The following is a 14566-nucleotide window of genomic DNA, read 5'->3' as shown; positions in this document are numbered from 1 at the left end:
AAACCACATTATCTATTTGCAACTAGGATTACCACAACAGACCTTTAAAATACTTTCACAAAATTTTCAAGCAGAAGAAAATTCTAATGATTATTGTCTCCACTTCCAGCACTGTTTAGACTTACATGTTATGTTCATACTTATACTTGTTCTCTCATACATGCTTGACAAACCAAAATAAATGTTTCCTTGCATTCATTCACCCTTTCTCAGATTAACAACAGACTACTTATTATACAATGAAAGCAAGGGATCAGTTACCATTCCCTGGTAAAAGACCCATGCTAAAGGTTTCTTGACATTTTAGCAACCAACGTAAACGCTTGCAGGGGGAGGGGGGGGAAACCCGCGAGTACGCAGAGACAAATCCCGTCTCGGAAACAAAGACAGCAAGTACTTTATTCGCCACCGATCCAGGGTATATATCTTCGGAGGCGTCGTTCCTCCCTCCCGGCCGTCGCTCGATTTCCCCCCAGCGAAGAATAGCCGCCCCCACCCCCCCCAGCACTCCTTTCTGCAAACGATGTCCGCTCGGTCAAACGCTGCCTCCTCTCCCCCGCCCTCCGTTTTACCCCACACATCCTCCTCAAAATTTGGTGGGGAGGGGAAAACTCCACCGTTAAGCCCCGTGAAGCCCACCCACCCCCAACGAAAACAACCCCCAGTTACCCCCACAAACAGCCCTTCCATTAAAAAAAGACCCGCTAGCCACTTCCACCATTCCTCCCCCCCCCCCAATACCGTTTATACGCAAGCCGCGGTCCGAGGCACCCACCCACCCCGTCTCTCCGACTCCTCCTCGCCCGAAACGCAGCCACAATAACAATGAGAGAGAGAGAGAGAGAGGAAGGAACGGAAACAAACCCACCCGGTCGAACGTTCCTACCACCACCATACTGGCTCCTTCCAACCACCACACCCACCACACGGAGCGTCTCCTTTCTTCTCTCGGCTGCTGCGCCCCTAACCGCCTCCCCTTCCACCACCACCTCCCCCCCTTTCACGCAAGGCTTTTTTTTTCTTCCCCTCCTCGCTTCGGCCAGCCCGGGCCTGCCTCACGGGCCTACCAGTTTCCCCGCAACACAAAGGAGGAGGGAAGGAAGGAGGGGAGGGGGAAGGTTGGAGGCGAGGCTGCGACGTGCGCGAAACCACCAGCCCCAAGGCCCCGGGCAGCAGCTGCTGTTGCTGCTGCTGTTGCAGCCGCTCTTTCCCCGGGAACGAAACAAAAGGAACGTGGGTGAACCGCTGTGTGTTTGTGGGGGGGGGGGGCGGAATGGGAAGGCGCGCGCGGGTTGGGGTGGGTGGGGGGGGTGTTTACCCTTTTGCTCCTCCCTCGCGCGCTGCCCCTCCGTTCCATCTCTCCCCCCTTTTTTTTCCCCTCCTCCTCTGCCACGGCCGAATACTCACGGGCTGAGGTGAGCGGGCAGCGCTGTCGGTTGTAACGGACACGGAAAGGAGGGGGCTCCCTCTTCCTCCCGGAAGACTCTTGCCAACAACGATCCAATTGCCCCCTCCCTGCCACCCTTGCCTTCCTGCCACCGCCCCTCCCCCTCCTCCTCCACCACCTCCTCCACCTCTGCCGCCGCCACCGTCGTTGTCAACGGGAAGGAAGCTCACAACATGGCGAGTGAAAGGCAGAAAGAGAGAGGGACGGACATACACGGCGGCGGCAGCGGCGGCGGCTGCCCACTAGTGCGCATGCGCGCCGCCGGCCCATCGGCGAACGCCGGGCACCAGGGAGGTACGATAGGACGGCTCGGCTTGACAGCGCTCGCGCGTGCGGACGCGTGTGCGTAACCGGCGCGTTCCCCCCCCCCCCGAAGCGTGCGGGCGCTCGCTTGGCGTCGGCTTTTGCGCGTGCGTACGACGGAGGCATGTTTGAGGGGGGGGGGCATACACCCAAACAAAGCCCGTACCCCGTTCAAGCAAAGAGTGCGAGTCGTCATAAGGTAGTAAGAAGACTTCCGGCCCTGGATTGCAGTCTTGTTTTAAAAGTGGGACGCCACTGGAAGGGAAAGGGCGTGAAAAGTCAAAAGCTGCGCAAGCGGTAAAAGGTGCCTTTTTATTAATCGAGTGTTCTGGGACAATTGGACCTTTCCTCCGAAATTAGGCACGCAAAATCGCTACGTTATCTTGAACACCTGCGAAGAGCCACGCTTCCATCAGCAGTTCGCGATCAAGGTCACCTGCAGCACCCTGAGCGTCCCCGCCCTCCCTCCCGCCCCATTTATTCCTGTGGCACGTTCATTTATAGCAATAGCAATAGCAGTTAGACTTATATACCGCTTCATAGAGCTTTCAGCCCTCTCTAAGCGGTTTACAGAGTCAGCATATTGCCCCCAACAACAATCTGGGTCCTCATTTTACCCACCTCGGAAGGATGGAAGCCTGAGTCAACCCTGAGCCGGTGAGATTTGAACAGCCGAACTGCTGAACTGCAGTCAGCTGAAGTAGCCTGCAGTGCTGCATTTAACCACTGCGCCGCCTTCCTCACTCCCGTTTCACAGTCTTAGCGATCATGTTCTCGATACGCTTTTTGGAGAAAAATGAAAATACAGGAGTAAATCAGAATCAAAATAGAGCCGGAAGGGACCTTGGAGTCTAGTCCCCATCATTTCAGACAAGTGGCTGTCCAGCCTCTTCTTAAAAGCCCCCAGTGATGAAGCATCCACAACTTCTGAAGGCGAAGCTGTTCCACTGGCCAGTTGTCCTCACTGTTAAGAAATCTCTCCTTAATCCCAGGTTGCTTCTCTCCTTGATTAGTTTCCATCCATTGTTTCTTGTCCTGCCCTCTGGTGCTTTGGAAAATAGCAATAGCAATAGCAGTTAGACTTATATACCGCTTCATAGCCCTCTCTAAGCGGTTTACAGAGTCAGCATATTGCCCCCAACAACAATCCGGGTCCTCATTTCACCCACCTCGGAAGGATGGAAGGCTGAGTCAACCTTGAGCCGGTGAGATTTGAACCGCCGAACTGCAGATAACAGTCAGCTAAAGTAGCCTGCAGTACTGCACCCTAACCACTGCGCCACCTCGGCTCTTTGTGGTATCCTCTCAAATATTGGAATACTACTATCGTGTCATCTTTTTTCTTGACTAGCCAAACCCAGATCGTGCAACCGTTCTTCATATGTTTTTAATCGTCTTAAATGCTCTTTGCGCTTTTTCCAAAGTCTCAAATGTCTTTTTTTGGTAATGTGGCCAAAACTGGATGTAGTATTCCAGGTGTGGTTTTACTAAGGCTTTATAATGCGGGACTAATACTTCACTTGATTTTGATTCTATGTCTCCGTTTATACAACCAAGGGTTGTATTAGCTTTTGGGGATGCTGCCACACATTCCTAGCTCATGTTTAAGTCAGTGTTTCTCAACCTTGGCAACTTGAAGATGTCTGGACTTCAACTCCCAGAATTCCCCAGCCAGCGAATGCTGGCTGGGGAATTCTGGGAGTTGGAGTCCAGACATCTTCAAGTTGCCAAGGTTGAGAAACACTGGTTTAAGTGATTGTCCCTTAAGACTCCAAGGTCCCTTTCACAGTTACGGTTTTTTGAGCCAGGTTTCACCTAATCTGTACTTGTAGCTTTGGTTTTTTTCTGCCCAGGTGTAAAACCTTGCTTTTCTCTACATCAGGGGTGTCAAACTCATGGCTCGCAGGCCGGATGAGTCACAAGCTGACCACTCCCCACCCCGGTTTTAGCGACAGGGAAAAGAGTGATACGTCACATGACAGCATGACGCCACGAGTTTTGACACCCCTGCTCTTCATTAAATTTCATTTTGTTGAATAGAGCCCATTGTTACAGTCTTGTCAGTCGTTAACTGATTGACAGTTTGTGTGCTGCCACTTATGTCAGGGGTGTCAAAATGGCTGCCCATGGGCCAGATGCGTCATGCGCAGGCCATGCCTACCGCAGTTCCGTGAAGGGGGGAACCGCAAAATGCCACGTGATGGCAATGTGACGCCGTGAGTTTGATACCCATGACGTATGTCTACAGGTAGTACTTGACTTACAGCAGTTCATTGAGTAACCGTTCTAAATTACAACTGCGGTGAAAAAAGTGGCATTGCCGTATTCACACGTAACGACCATTGCAGCACCCCCATGGTAACGTGATCAAAATTCAGACACTTGGCAACTGACTCACATTTATGACAGTTTCAGGATCCCCAGGTCATGTGATCCGGTTCCACCACAAAACCGCCTTCGACTAAAGGGCACCCGATGAAACCGTGTAGCTGACGTCATCACAGCGCGACAACAGCACGGAGAAAAAAGCACGCTGTAAACGCTAAACCTAAAATTAACCCCTAAACCTAACCCCCCTAAACCTAATCCTAAACCTAAACCTAACCCTTAACCTAACGCTAAACCTAATCCTAACCCTTAACCTAACCCTAAACCTAACCCTAACCCTTAACCTATCCCTAACCCTTAACCTAACCCTAAATCTAACCCTAAACCTAACCCTTACCTTAACTTGAATCGGCTTGCTTTCGAAGCGCTATTTAAAGCGCCCTTCTTTCTCCGCGCTCGCTGTTGTCGCCCTGTTGATGACGTCAGCGACGCGGTTTAATCGGGCGCGCTTTAGTCGAGCGCGGTTTTGTCGTGCCACGATGTGATCCTTTTTACGACCTTCTGGCAAGCAAAGTCAATGGGAAAGTCGGGTTCACTTAACTGTATTACTAACTTAGCAACTGTGGTGCTTCATTTCACAACTGGCAAGAAAAGCCATAAAATGGGTCAAAAGTCACTAAACAACGCTCGCTAGAAATTTGGGGTTCAATAATGGTTGTAAGTTGAGGACTACCGGTACCTTCTCCAATATGATCTTGCCCTTCAGGACTTCCAACAATGCAACCATTGCTCTTGTAATGAAATCCATCCACCTTGCTACAGGTCATCCTACCTCTTTCAGCATTCTCAAAAGAGCTAGATTCTTGCCTGAGGTATACAGAATATGATCATTTGAGCTTGGCCATTCGTTCCCCAGGTGAAAACTCTGGGTTGATTTGTTTAATGATCCACTTGTTTGTTTCTTTGGTATCCATGGCATTTTCATCATCTCCAACAACAAAGTTGTTGGCAATAATTCTTTTGTCCTGCTTCTTGAAAGCCTAATTTTCACCTCCAAGGAAAATGACTACGCACAATTCTGATCTTTATGTAGACATGTCAAGAGACCTGAATATTTTTCCCAAGGCCTTCATTGCTGCTTTACCAAGTGGTAGTGTGTGAAGCATTTTAAAAATTCTGCTTCCTTATGATTATGTGACATGAGTATAATAAGCAATTATTAGTAGTATTGATTAATAATTAATGGTAATTATTTAATATTATTATAATAATTAATGGACAAAATTTCCATCTGTCAGTTGCAAAAGGCCATGCTGCTTGGCGCTGCATGTGTACTATGTCCGTGATGGCGAACCTATGGCACGCATGCAAGCCATTGCCCTAGTTTAGATTTAGATTTTAGATTTAGATTTAAAGTTTATTTATATGCCGCCCTTTTCCCTGGGGGGACTCAGGGCGGCTCACAACTTAAAAGGGGGGGGGGGAGACAAACTTTTAACATATAAGACAATACATAATTAAAACACAACATTCATACTATTCGGGCGGGTTGTAGTCTTAACCCCAGGCCTGACGGGATAGCCAGGTTCTGAGGGCTGTGCGGAAGGTCTGGAGGGTGGTGAGGGTACGAATTTCCACGGGGAGATCGTTCCACAGGGTCGGAGCTGCCACCGAGAAGGCTCTCCTCCGCGTAGTTGCCAGTCGACATTGACCGGCAGATGGAACTCGGAGGAGGCCTAGTCGGTGAGATCTAATAGGTCGTGTGGAGGTAATTGGCAGGAGGCGGTCTCTCAAGTTCAGCTCCACTGCGCATGCACGTGCGCCTCCCGCAGGCCAGCTGCTTGTTGGGTCTCTGACGTGCATGCGTGGGGGTCGGGGAGCATCCAAGGGGGTGTGCACATGGGTGGGGGGGCATGGGGTCTGCGCACATGCGCAGGGAGAGGGGCACATGCAGGGTGTACATGCGCAGGATGGGGTGCATGCAGGGGGCCATGCGCACATTGCATTTTGTGGGTTCAAGTGCGCACATTTGCAAGCACACACACACTTTGGGCACTCAGTCTGGAAAGGTTTATCCATCACTGTACTATGTCAATACATTACAATATCCAAGGACCTAGGTTTTTGGGAAGAACTCAGTGTGCCTGAAATCCAATATCAGCTAAAGAGCTGACAGCTGAGATCTCATGTTGTGAACAGATAATAATGATTATATGTTTTACATTTTTAATATTATATTTATAATAATTGCATAATGTTATATAATTTAAATATTTAATATATTTTATCATGTAATAATAATTATATGTTATATGCCAGTGTTTCTCAACCTTGGCAACTTGAAGATGTCTGGACTTCAACTCCCAGAATTCCCCAGCCAGCGAATGCATTCGCTGGCTGGGGAATTCGCTGGCTGGGGAATTCTGGGAGTTGAAGTCCAGACATCTTCAAGTTGCCAAGGTTGAGAAACACTGGCATATGCATAATAATAAAGATAATAAGTGGAATAAGAAGCCAGTTTGGTCTACTGGTTAAGGTATCAACGTTACCATTCATTCTTACGTGCTTAGTTAATTGTAAACTGTTTTGCATTTTTTTAAAAACTTGAAGTAGCATAGAATTTTTAGAAATAAATAAATAAATCAGCTAGCAACTTTTGGAGGGATACAGGAACTGCAATGCAAAAATTGGGAGGCATAGTGCCCTATGTCAAAAATTATCCTGGTCACAGCCAACATAATAATTTATTTTTGTTAGCTAGGTGAAGTTATAGAGCTGCCATATGAAGCTCCCCTCAAAGCATGTGGAACTCAAATTGTAATGTTTATAGCGGTAGGAAAAGCAGTTTATATTTATAAGTGTCACATTTTATTAGTTTAAAATCAAAATAAAGGGAAGGGAAGGGTGGAAGGAAAGGGAGAGAGGGAGAAAGGAAGGAGATGGATTATCCATTCATTTATTTCTAGATCACCCAACCCAAATGATTATGAGCAAACAGCAGTGGAAAGAAGGATTGTCTGAATACTATAGCAAGCAAACCAGGGGTGGTTTCACTTACTTTCCCTACCGGTTTGCAAATGTGAGCATGCCCCATCTGCTTGCCTTCCGCACATGCGCTTTGGCTTGAAAACGAAGGAACGAAGGAATGAAAGAAAGAAAAGAAGGAAGTTTGGTTTGTCAGTCGGTCGGTCGGTTGGTTGTCTGGTTGTCTCCTGGTCTCCCATTGCTCTCTCCTGGTTATGCCCAAAAAAACATTCCAAAGCCCAGCTGTGCAGACCAGCTGTAGAGGAATTACTTTCAATTTATTCACAAGCAAAAGCAAAGTTGTCAGGGCATTGCATGCCGGTGTGAGTCCAGTGTTATGTCTAGTCTGTGCATTATTATGCAATTTTACACTCTAAATATAAGAGCTAATTCTTTCCAGTCTAAATAATTATGTTGCAGAAGTGACAAGATATGCAATACAAATAATATTACATTTTCCAGACCAACAGTCTTCCCACCTCATTAAAATTAAAAAGAATCATTGCATCTTAAACCAACTCTCCATTAAGCTCCTTTTTACAGCAGTTATTTTGAGCATGTAATAAATTCTTGAATATTCATATGTCTGTGCTGTAAGAACTACTTGGAACAATAAAGAAATGTCCATAATGAGTCTTTTTTTTTAAAAAAAAACAACTGCAATAATTGCTTTAGCATCTTTTGGATGAGATTATCTTATTAAATACCGGTATCACAATTGGCTTTATTTCCCTATTATAGGTATAGGACTCAGACCCATACTTTATATGTCACCATTGGTGCAAAAGCATTCAAAATTTTCTTTAATTACAAGTTATGCCCTTTACAGGAATTTTATTTTCTTAAATGTTACAATTTATTAGTTTGAACAGTTGCAACTACTGTAGTAGCTATGGGTCTGCTTAATGCAACAGAGGTCTAACATGTTAGGTTTTGAAAATAGCAATAGCACTTAGATTTATATACTGCTTCATAGTGCTTTACAACCCTCTCTAAACAGTTTACAGAGTCAGCCTATTGCCCCAAACAATCTGGGTCCTCATTTTACCCACCTCAGAAGGATGGAAGGCTGATTCAACCTTAAGCCTGGTGGGATTCAAACTGCCAATCTGTTTGGAGCCAGCAGTCAGCAGAAGTAGCCTGCAGTACTGCATTCTAACCACTGTGCTACCACAGCTACCGCCATGAAGCAACACCATTGGAATTACTTTAAAAAACTGAAAAAAATAAGGATCCGTTCAGTGTTCTGCAGATGGACGGGATACCAAAACTTTGTGAAGCATTCATTCTTTTCCCAGAATATAGGTAGTCCTCGACTTACAACATTTTGTTTAGAGATTGCTCAAAATTACAACATTACTGAAAAAAGTAATTTATTTTTCACACTTAATGATCCTTGCTATGGCCATGTGATCAAAAGTAGGGTGCTTGGCAATTGACTCATATTTTTCGCAACCTTCTGACAAGCAAAGTCAATGGAGAAGCCGGATTCACTTAACAAACGTGTTACTAACTTAACAACTGCAATGAGTAATTTAACAACTGTGGCAAAAAAAAGGTCATAAAATGGGGCAAAATTCACTTAACCAATGTCTCAACAACTGACATTTTGGAGTCAATTGTGGTCATAAGTCGAGAAATACAGTTACAGTTAAAATGCAGTCCTTTTATCCTTGAGTCAGGAAAAAATAGTACATTCGTTGTCTCCGCTACCAACTTCTAGCCTATCTCTATTGGAAAAACTTGCGTTTAATTAGTCCATTTTTGGAGTATTAACGTATTGCTTATAATGCTCCATCCAGCATTACAAGTGCCCGCTTTTTGAATAGCTTCTAGCTCAGTGTTTCTCAACCTTGGCGACTTTAAGTCCTGTGGACTTCAACTCCCAGAATTCCCCAGCCAGCGAGAGCTGGCTGGGGGATTCTGGGAGTTGAAGTCCACAGGACTTAAAGTCGCCAAGGTTGAGAAACACTGTTCTAGCTATAGATACTCCCCACTTGCCAACTGCCTTGTGTAGTGACCGTTCAGTTATGAGAGTTGAAAAAAGAGTTTGCGATCAGTCCTTTCATTTACAGCCATCTGTGTGCCCCACAGTCACATGATTGCCATTCATTCAACTGATACACATTCCCAACCACTGCAGCCTCCTGTGGTCACCTGATTGCCATTTGTGAGCTTGACAATTGGCTTCCCACAAGCAGAATTAATGAGAACACAGAAATGAAACTGCCAGTTGTAGTCACGTGGTGTCTCACTTAATGACCATGGGGATTCATTGAATGATGGAAGCAGAAGGGATGATGTATATATAAGTCTGGTGCGGTCAGGCGATTTTTTTTTTTTTGCTTAGCAACCAAGTTGCCAGTCCCAATGATGTTTGGTAAGTGAGGATTGTGTGTACAGACTCCTCTGATACTGAGGTTGTCACACACCCATGAACTGGTGGTTGACTCAGATAGCAAGGACTCAATCCCTGACCTTGGGAGAGGGCCAGGGGTGGGTTTCAGGCGGTTCGCGGCAGTACCCGTGAACCGGTTGGTCGGCGAACCCGGAAGTAAGTAACTTCCGGGAACGCCGAAGGATCCACCCGCCCGCCTGCGTTTCTTACCCGGTTTTGACGAGTTCTACGCTTCCACGCATGCGCAGAACGCATACAGCACCTGCGCGATCCTCCAGGAGCAGCTGGAGCATCGCACAGGCGCTAGTACGCATGCGTGCACTGCGCGCGTGCATGAGGACGCCGCCGGCCCCGTTCCAACCGAACCGGTTGGAACGGGGCGAGAAACCCACCCCTGGAGAGTGCCAAGCCATAAATCATACCACAAGCTAAAGAGGGCCGAACAGCAGAGACCATTCTCTTCAAGAGAATGGAAGGTATTAATTCCTTTCATTATGTGAAGTTAAAATCTCTAGTTTATGAGAAAACACTCCAGCCTCCTTCCTGTGCTGGAAACAATTCCCTGCCTGACTGGTTTCCTTTTGGTTTCTTGTCAGTTGCTGTCTGAATTTACTGGCAGTTCATTTTTGCACCATTTTTTAGAAATGTCTCTGATTTTTGGCCCCATAGCTTGCTTTCAGATGAGCTGACTTCCCAGCCTGCAGTTACTCCCAGTGATCCTGCGCTATTGATATATCAAACATCTAATTTTTATTTTTAATATTTTTATTCATGTATGTATTATAATCTGCTTCCACTGATTACTGCTATCTGAGTCCGTTTTTTTAATTACCGCAGCTGCTTAGAGCTGTTTTGGGTAAAGCAGCATAGAGTTTCCAGTAATAAATAAATACAAACAAATAAATAATATGCATGGGAAAAGCTCTGACTTTTACTTTTTGAAATCTTTATCGAATTTGGATCAGGATAAAAGAGAGAGAAAAAACAAAAGTGATATATTGTGGAAGTTTATTTGTAAGACATGATGAAAGAAATGTCCTTCTGGGTTCGGCTCCAAGTGGGGAAGAAGACACTGGAGACACGGAGGCTGCTTGGAAAGATGGTTTATTGTTGGAGAGGGCCACACGGCTTGAACCCTGAACAGAAAAGGGGATCACATGCTTCAATGTTGGTGGAGAAGAAGAGAGGGGCTGAGGGAGGGGCTTGCATTCTGGTTGCTACTTCCAGTTCCTCTTCTTGCTTTTTTGTCTTATCGGACAGTGACACTCGTGAATCCTGAACCCCTAGCCCAAAGAGTTGGACTAAATGATCTCTATTGTTCCATCTCTCGGATTCTACTAGCCTGCTCTTATTTTTGACTTGCAGCTATTGAAAGATTTACAACTGAGCAGTTGAAGCTCATGAAATCAACTGATTTGCTTCTTGTTTGCCCTAATTCTAAGGCTTACGTAGCACATTAATACTGCAAAAGAACTCTACTTTAGGAAGCAGGTGATTGCGGTGGCTAGAAGATCTGATTTATAAACGTTTGTAATCACCATATGTGCAGCAAGGAACATCTGCTTTTAATATAAATGCTACCTTGGCTATCCATGGTGCAAATTTCGCAACTTTATTAATGATCCCTTCACTCTTATTTTCTGTGAACAAATAAAGACAGTGTGCTTTTACTTAATGATTCTATAGTGACTGGAGAAGCTTTGTAGCTAAGTCAAAAGATGGATTCTGTGGTTCAGGCTGTAGTCATGAATTTTTCATCACTGATACCACATACTAGCTTGTCCCTTGCATCTCTGTCAGAGTTATGTTCTAATTATAGTTCTGAGAGGTCTGGCTCATACTTGTCTATGTCTTTCAAGGCATTATTTATAAAGTCAGTTTGAAATACTTCTACTGTTTCTTTCTGGCATTGATACAGTAGGCTCCTCATTAAGCTTTACCATATGTAGAAACCTCTGTAATCCTAGAAATGCTTTAATGTAGAACTGTGCTCCCCCCCCCACCAAAAAAAACCCCCTTGGGCAGTAAAGCCATGACTAAGCATTTCTTAGGCTCCCTCCCAGCATGCTGCAATTGAGGGAACTGTGAAAGAATTCCATGTATGGCTACCATTATTTAGGAGTGCCATTATTGATTGATTACAAATGTAAGCTTGATTACAAATGTAAGTGTTCCTTTCTTCCTGGTTTGCAAACATTATGTGGAAGCAGAGAAGGAAAAAGTAAAAACTTTCAGAACAGAAGTTGCTGTCGCTGCTGTTTAGACATGACACAATACTTGCTCTAAGTAGAAAAGTTATTGTTAGGGGTATCTTATAGAGCCGAGGTGGCGCAGTGGTTAAATGCAGCACTGCAGGCTACTTCAGCTGACTGCAGTTCGGCTGTTCAAATCTCACCGGCTCAGGGTTGACTCAGCCTTCCATCCTTCCGAGGTGGGTAAAATGAGGACCCGGATTGTTGTTGGGGGCAATATGCTGACTCTGTAAACCGCTTAGAGAGGGCTGAAAGCCCTATGAAGCGGTATATAAGTCTAACTGCTATTGCTATTGCTATCTCCATTGGGAAACAGAAAGTAGCGCAGTGGAATACACAGCTAGAGAGAATGTACGTTGCTAGTAGAAGAAACACACGAATAGAGTCTCAGACACTGCTAGTAAAAACAAGTAGCTTTACTACTAATAATAGCTTCACAAGCAGTGATAGTAGATATTTGTCCAAACACAATTCAAAGAACAAACAATTGCTTACAGTCACAGTTCACGTTCCAGTCATCAAGCGAGCAAGTAGTTATCAAGCATAGGACAAACAGAGAAAGAGGGAGAGATCTTTCCTGACTCCCTCTTATTGTAAAGTTAATTACAGCTGATAAGTACATTCACCCATTTAAAGCAACATCGACCATTTGTTATTGTATATGAATCTATATTGCCTATCCAACACTAGGAGTATACTCCCAACAGTTATTGCAGATGTAGAGAAGTCTTCCTAACCTGACACCACCAGGTGCTTTGGTCCATAACCCCAACAACACCTGGTATGGGGCAGGCTGTACTAATTGGCAAGAATGAATGTTCTAGTGCAGAGGTGTCAAACTTGCAGCCTGCGGGCCAGATGCGTCACGTGCTGGCCCCGCCCCTGCCTAGTTTAGCAAAGGGGGGAAAAGTCCCAATACGTCACATAGCAATAGCAGTTAGACTTATATACCACTTCATGGGGCTTTCAGCCCTCTCTAAGCGGTTTACAGAGTCAGCATATTGCCCCCACAGTCTGGGTCCTCATTTCACCCACCTCGGAAGGATGGAAGGCTGAGTCAACCTTGAGCTGGTGAGATTTGAACCGTCGAACTGCAGATAACAGTCAGCTGAAGTGGCCTGCAGTACTGCACCCTAACCACTGCGCCACCTCGGCTCTCATGATGCCACCGTGACAATGTGAGTTTGACATCCCTGTTGTAGAGCATCATTTATAGTGGAAATCAGTCGGTGGAGAATGGCAATTCAGATGAAATCAGAAAGTAAACACAAATAAATGTTTAGATATTAGATGTATGTATTAGCAGTGATGGGATTCAGCCAGTTCGCACCAGTTTGACCAAAACATTGTTATTTTTTTTGCGTAGCTTGGCAAACCGATTGTTCCCACCATTGGTTGGCCCCATCCCACCCCACCCCGCCACCAGGGTTGCCATTCAGGATGGGGAGGCTGCCATGGCATAGCATGGAGCCACACTGATCAGCTGGGAGGTGGCAATGGACCTGCTGAACAGATCAGCTGGGAAGCTGATTAGTCAATTCAGTCAGGCCTTCCAACTTCGTGATATCTCCCCCCCCCCTTGAGAAGTTGAAAAGTTTGACTGAACTTTTTTAAAAAACTGGTAGTCACATGGTCTTCTTTTGTTGCCCTGCATGCAGGGTAATGGAGCTAGAAAGCAGGTTAGTGAGGAAATGGTGGTTGCTCTAGGATGGGGTGGCAATGAGAATTTTGTATTATGATGGCTCTGGAATGGGGTAGAAGTGAGGATTTTGTATTATGATTGCTTATAAGTAAGTAAGAACCAGTAAAATAGGAATGGAAAAATCCCTCACTGTAGATCTGCGTTTTCAGTCTTGGCAAGTTTAAGATGGGCAAACTTCATGCGGCATTTGGGAATTCTTGGAATTGAAGTCCATGCAGCTTAAAGTTGCTAAAGTTGAGAAGCATGGGTCTACACAACAGTTAGGATTTTCCATTCCTGTTTTATTTAGAGTTTGGTGCAATTAAATAAATCAGATGTGGTTTCTTTAACAAATAGTGATTAAAGTGATATGAACCATTACTGGACTTTTTGGGAGAAACTGAAATTAAAAGTTGATCTGGGCTTTGATGATTAGATATGGGGTTATGGAAATAATGTAGACAAATGTTAATCTTAGAGTAAGGGTTTGATATATTTTTAACTTATATCTGTACCAAAGAAAGTTGGAAGTTATTCTTTTTTTGTTTTCCTTCTATTCCTCTTTTTTTACACTTTCACTCTTTTTCTTTCCTGAGCCTTTTCTTTTTTCAAATCTGTTTTTATTTGTTTATCCCTTAGCTTTGTACTTTTTGATGTATGAAGGATCAAATACTCAACCACTATAATTCTAGATTCCTTATTTACAGAAATCATATCAAAGTTTAGAATGAAATCCACAGGGAGCCATCTCTTATAAGACAGGCTTGGAGCCCCTCTTATTTTCATATTTTAGTGGCTTCCCCGTCAGTGTTGATCAGTTGCTTCACAATGTTTTGATTGGTGCCAGGTCTCTACAGCCTCAGGCAGAGAAGGGCTATTCTCTGCACCCCTCCCTCAAATGTTCTTTAAAATAAAGAGTTTCCCAGCATTCCTCCAACATCCAGCAATCTCTGGTTACTCATCCTAAAATGAATCCGCTTTACCTGGAGTTTCAAAATTTGCTGTTTGCTAGGAAGATGTGTAGCTAAAAGTCAGTCTACATTTAGTGTACATCTGACTTGGGGGATATTTCTTCATAACCAAACAAAAGTGTATGTTCTGTGCAGTTAACACCCCTGGTTCCACCACAAAAC

The 14566-nt window shown here is 44.9% G+C and overlaps 1 protein-coding gene across 12 annotated transcripts in view; it reads right to left on the bottom strand.

Annotated features, from left to right (window-relative positions):
- PUM2 (pumilio RNA binding family member 2) overlaps positions 1–1531 on the bottom strand; it is a 75445-nt gene extending 73914 nt beyond the window's left edge. For 5 of the 12 annotated variants that reach the window (XM_014066601.2, XM_014066603.2, XM_014066602.2 and 2 more), the window contains exon 1: positions 869–921. In XM_014066601.2, coding sequence (XP_013922076.1) covers positions 869–895 — 27 coding nt within the window. In that variant the 5' untranslated portion in view covers positions 896–921. Of the gene's footprint in view, positions 1–868; positions 923–1407 lie in introns of those variants that run through there. The other 7 variants (XM_087716971.1, XM_014066605.2, XM_014066606.2 and 4 more) reach the window with 3 other exon arrangements.
- Positions 1532–14566: the final 13035 nt, after the last annotated feature.

Source organism: Thamnophis sirtalis, unplaced genomic scaffold (assembly GCF_051295495.1).
Source record: "Thamnophis sirtalis isolate CommonGarterSnake01/CBP01778 unplaced genomic scaffold, rThaSir2_p1.2 scaffold_5, whole genome shotgun sequence".
NCBI classification, from domain to species: Eukaryota; Metazoa; Chordata; class Lepidosauria; order Squamata; family Natricidae; genus Thamnophis; species Thamnophis sirtalis.
Note: the sequence above shows the minus strand (reverse complement) of the source record. Positions and strands in the feature narration are given on the sequence as shown.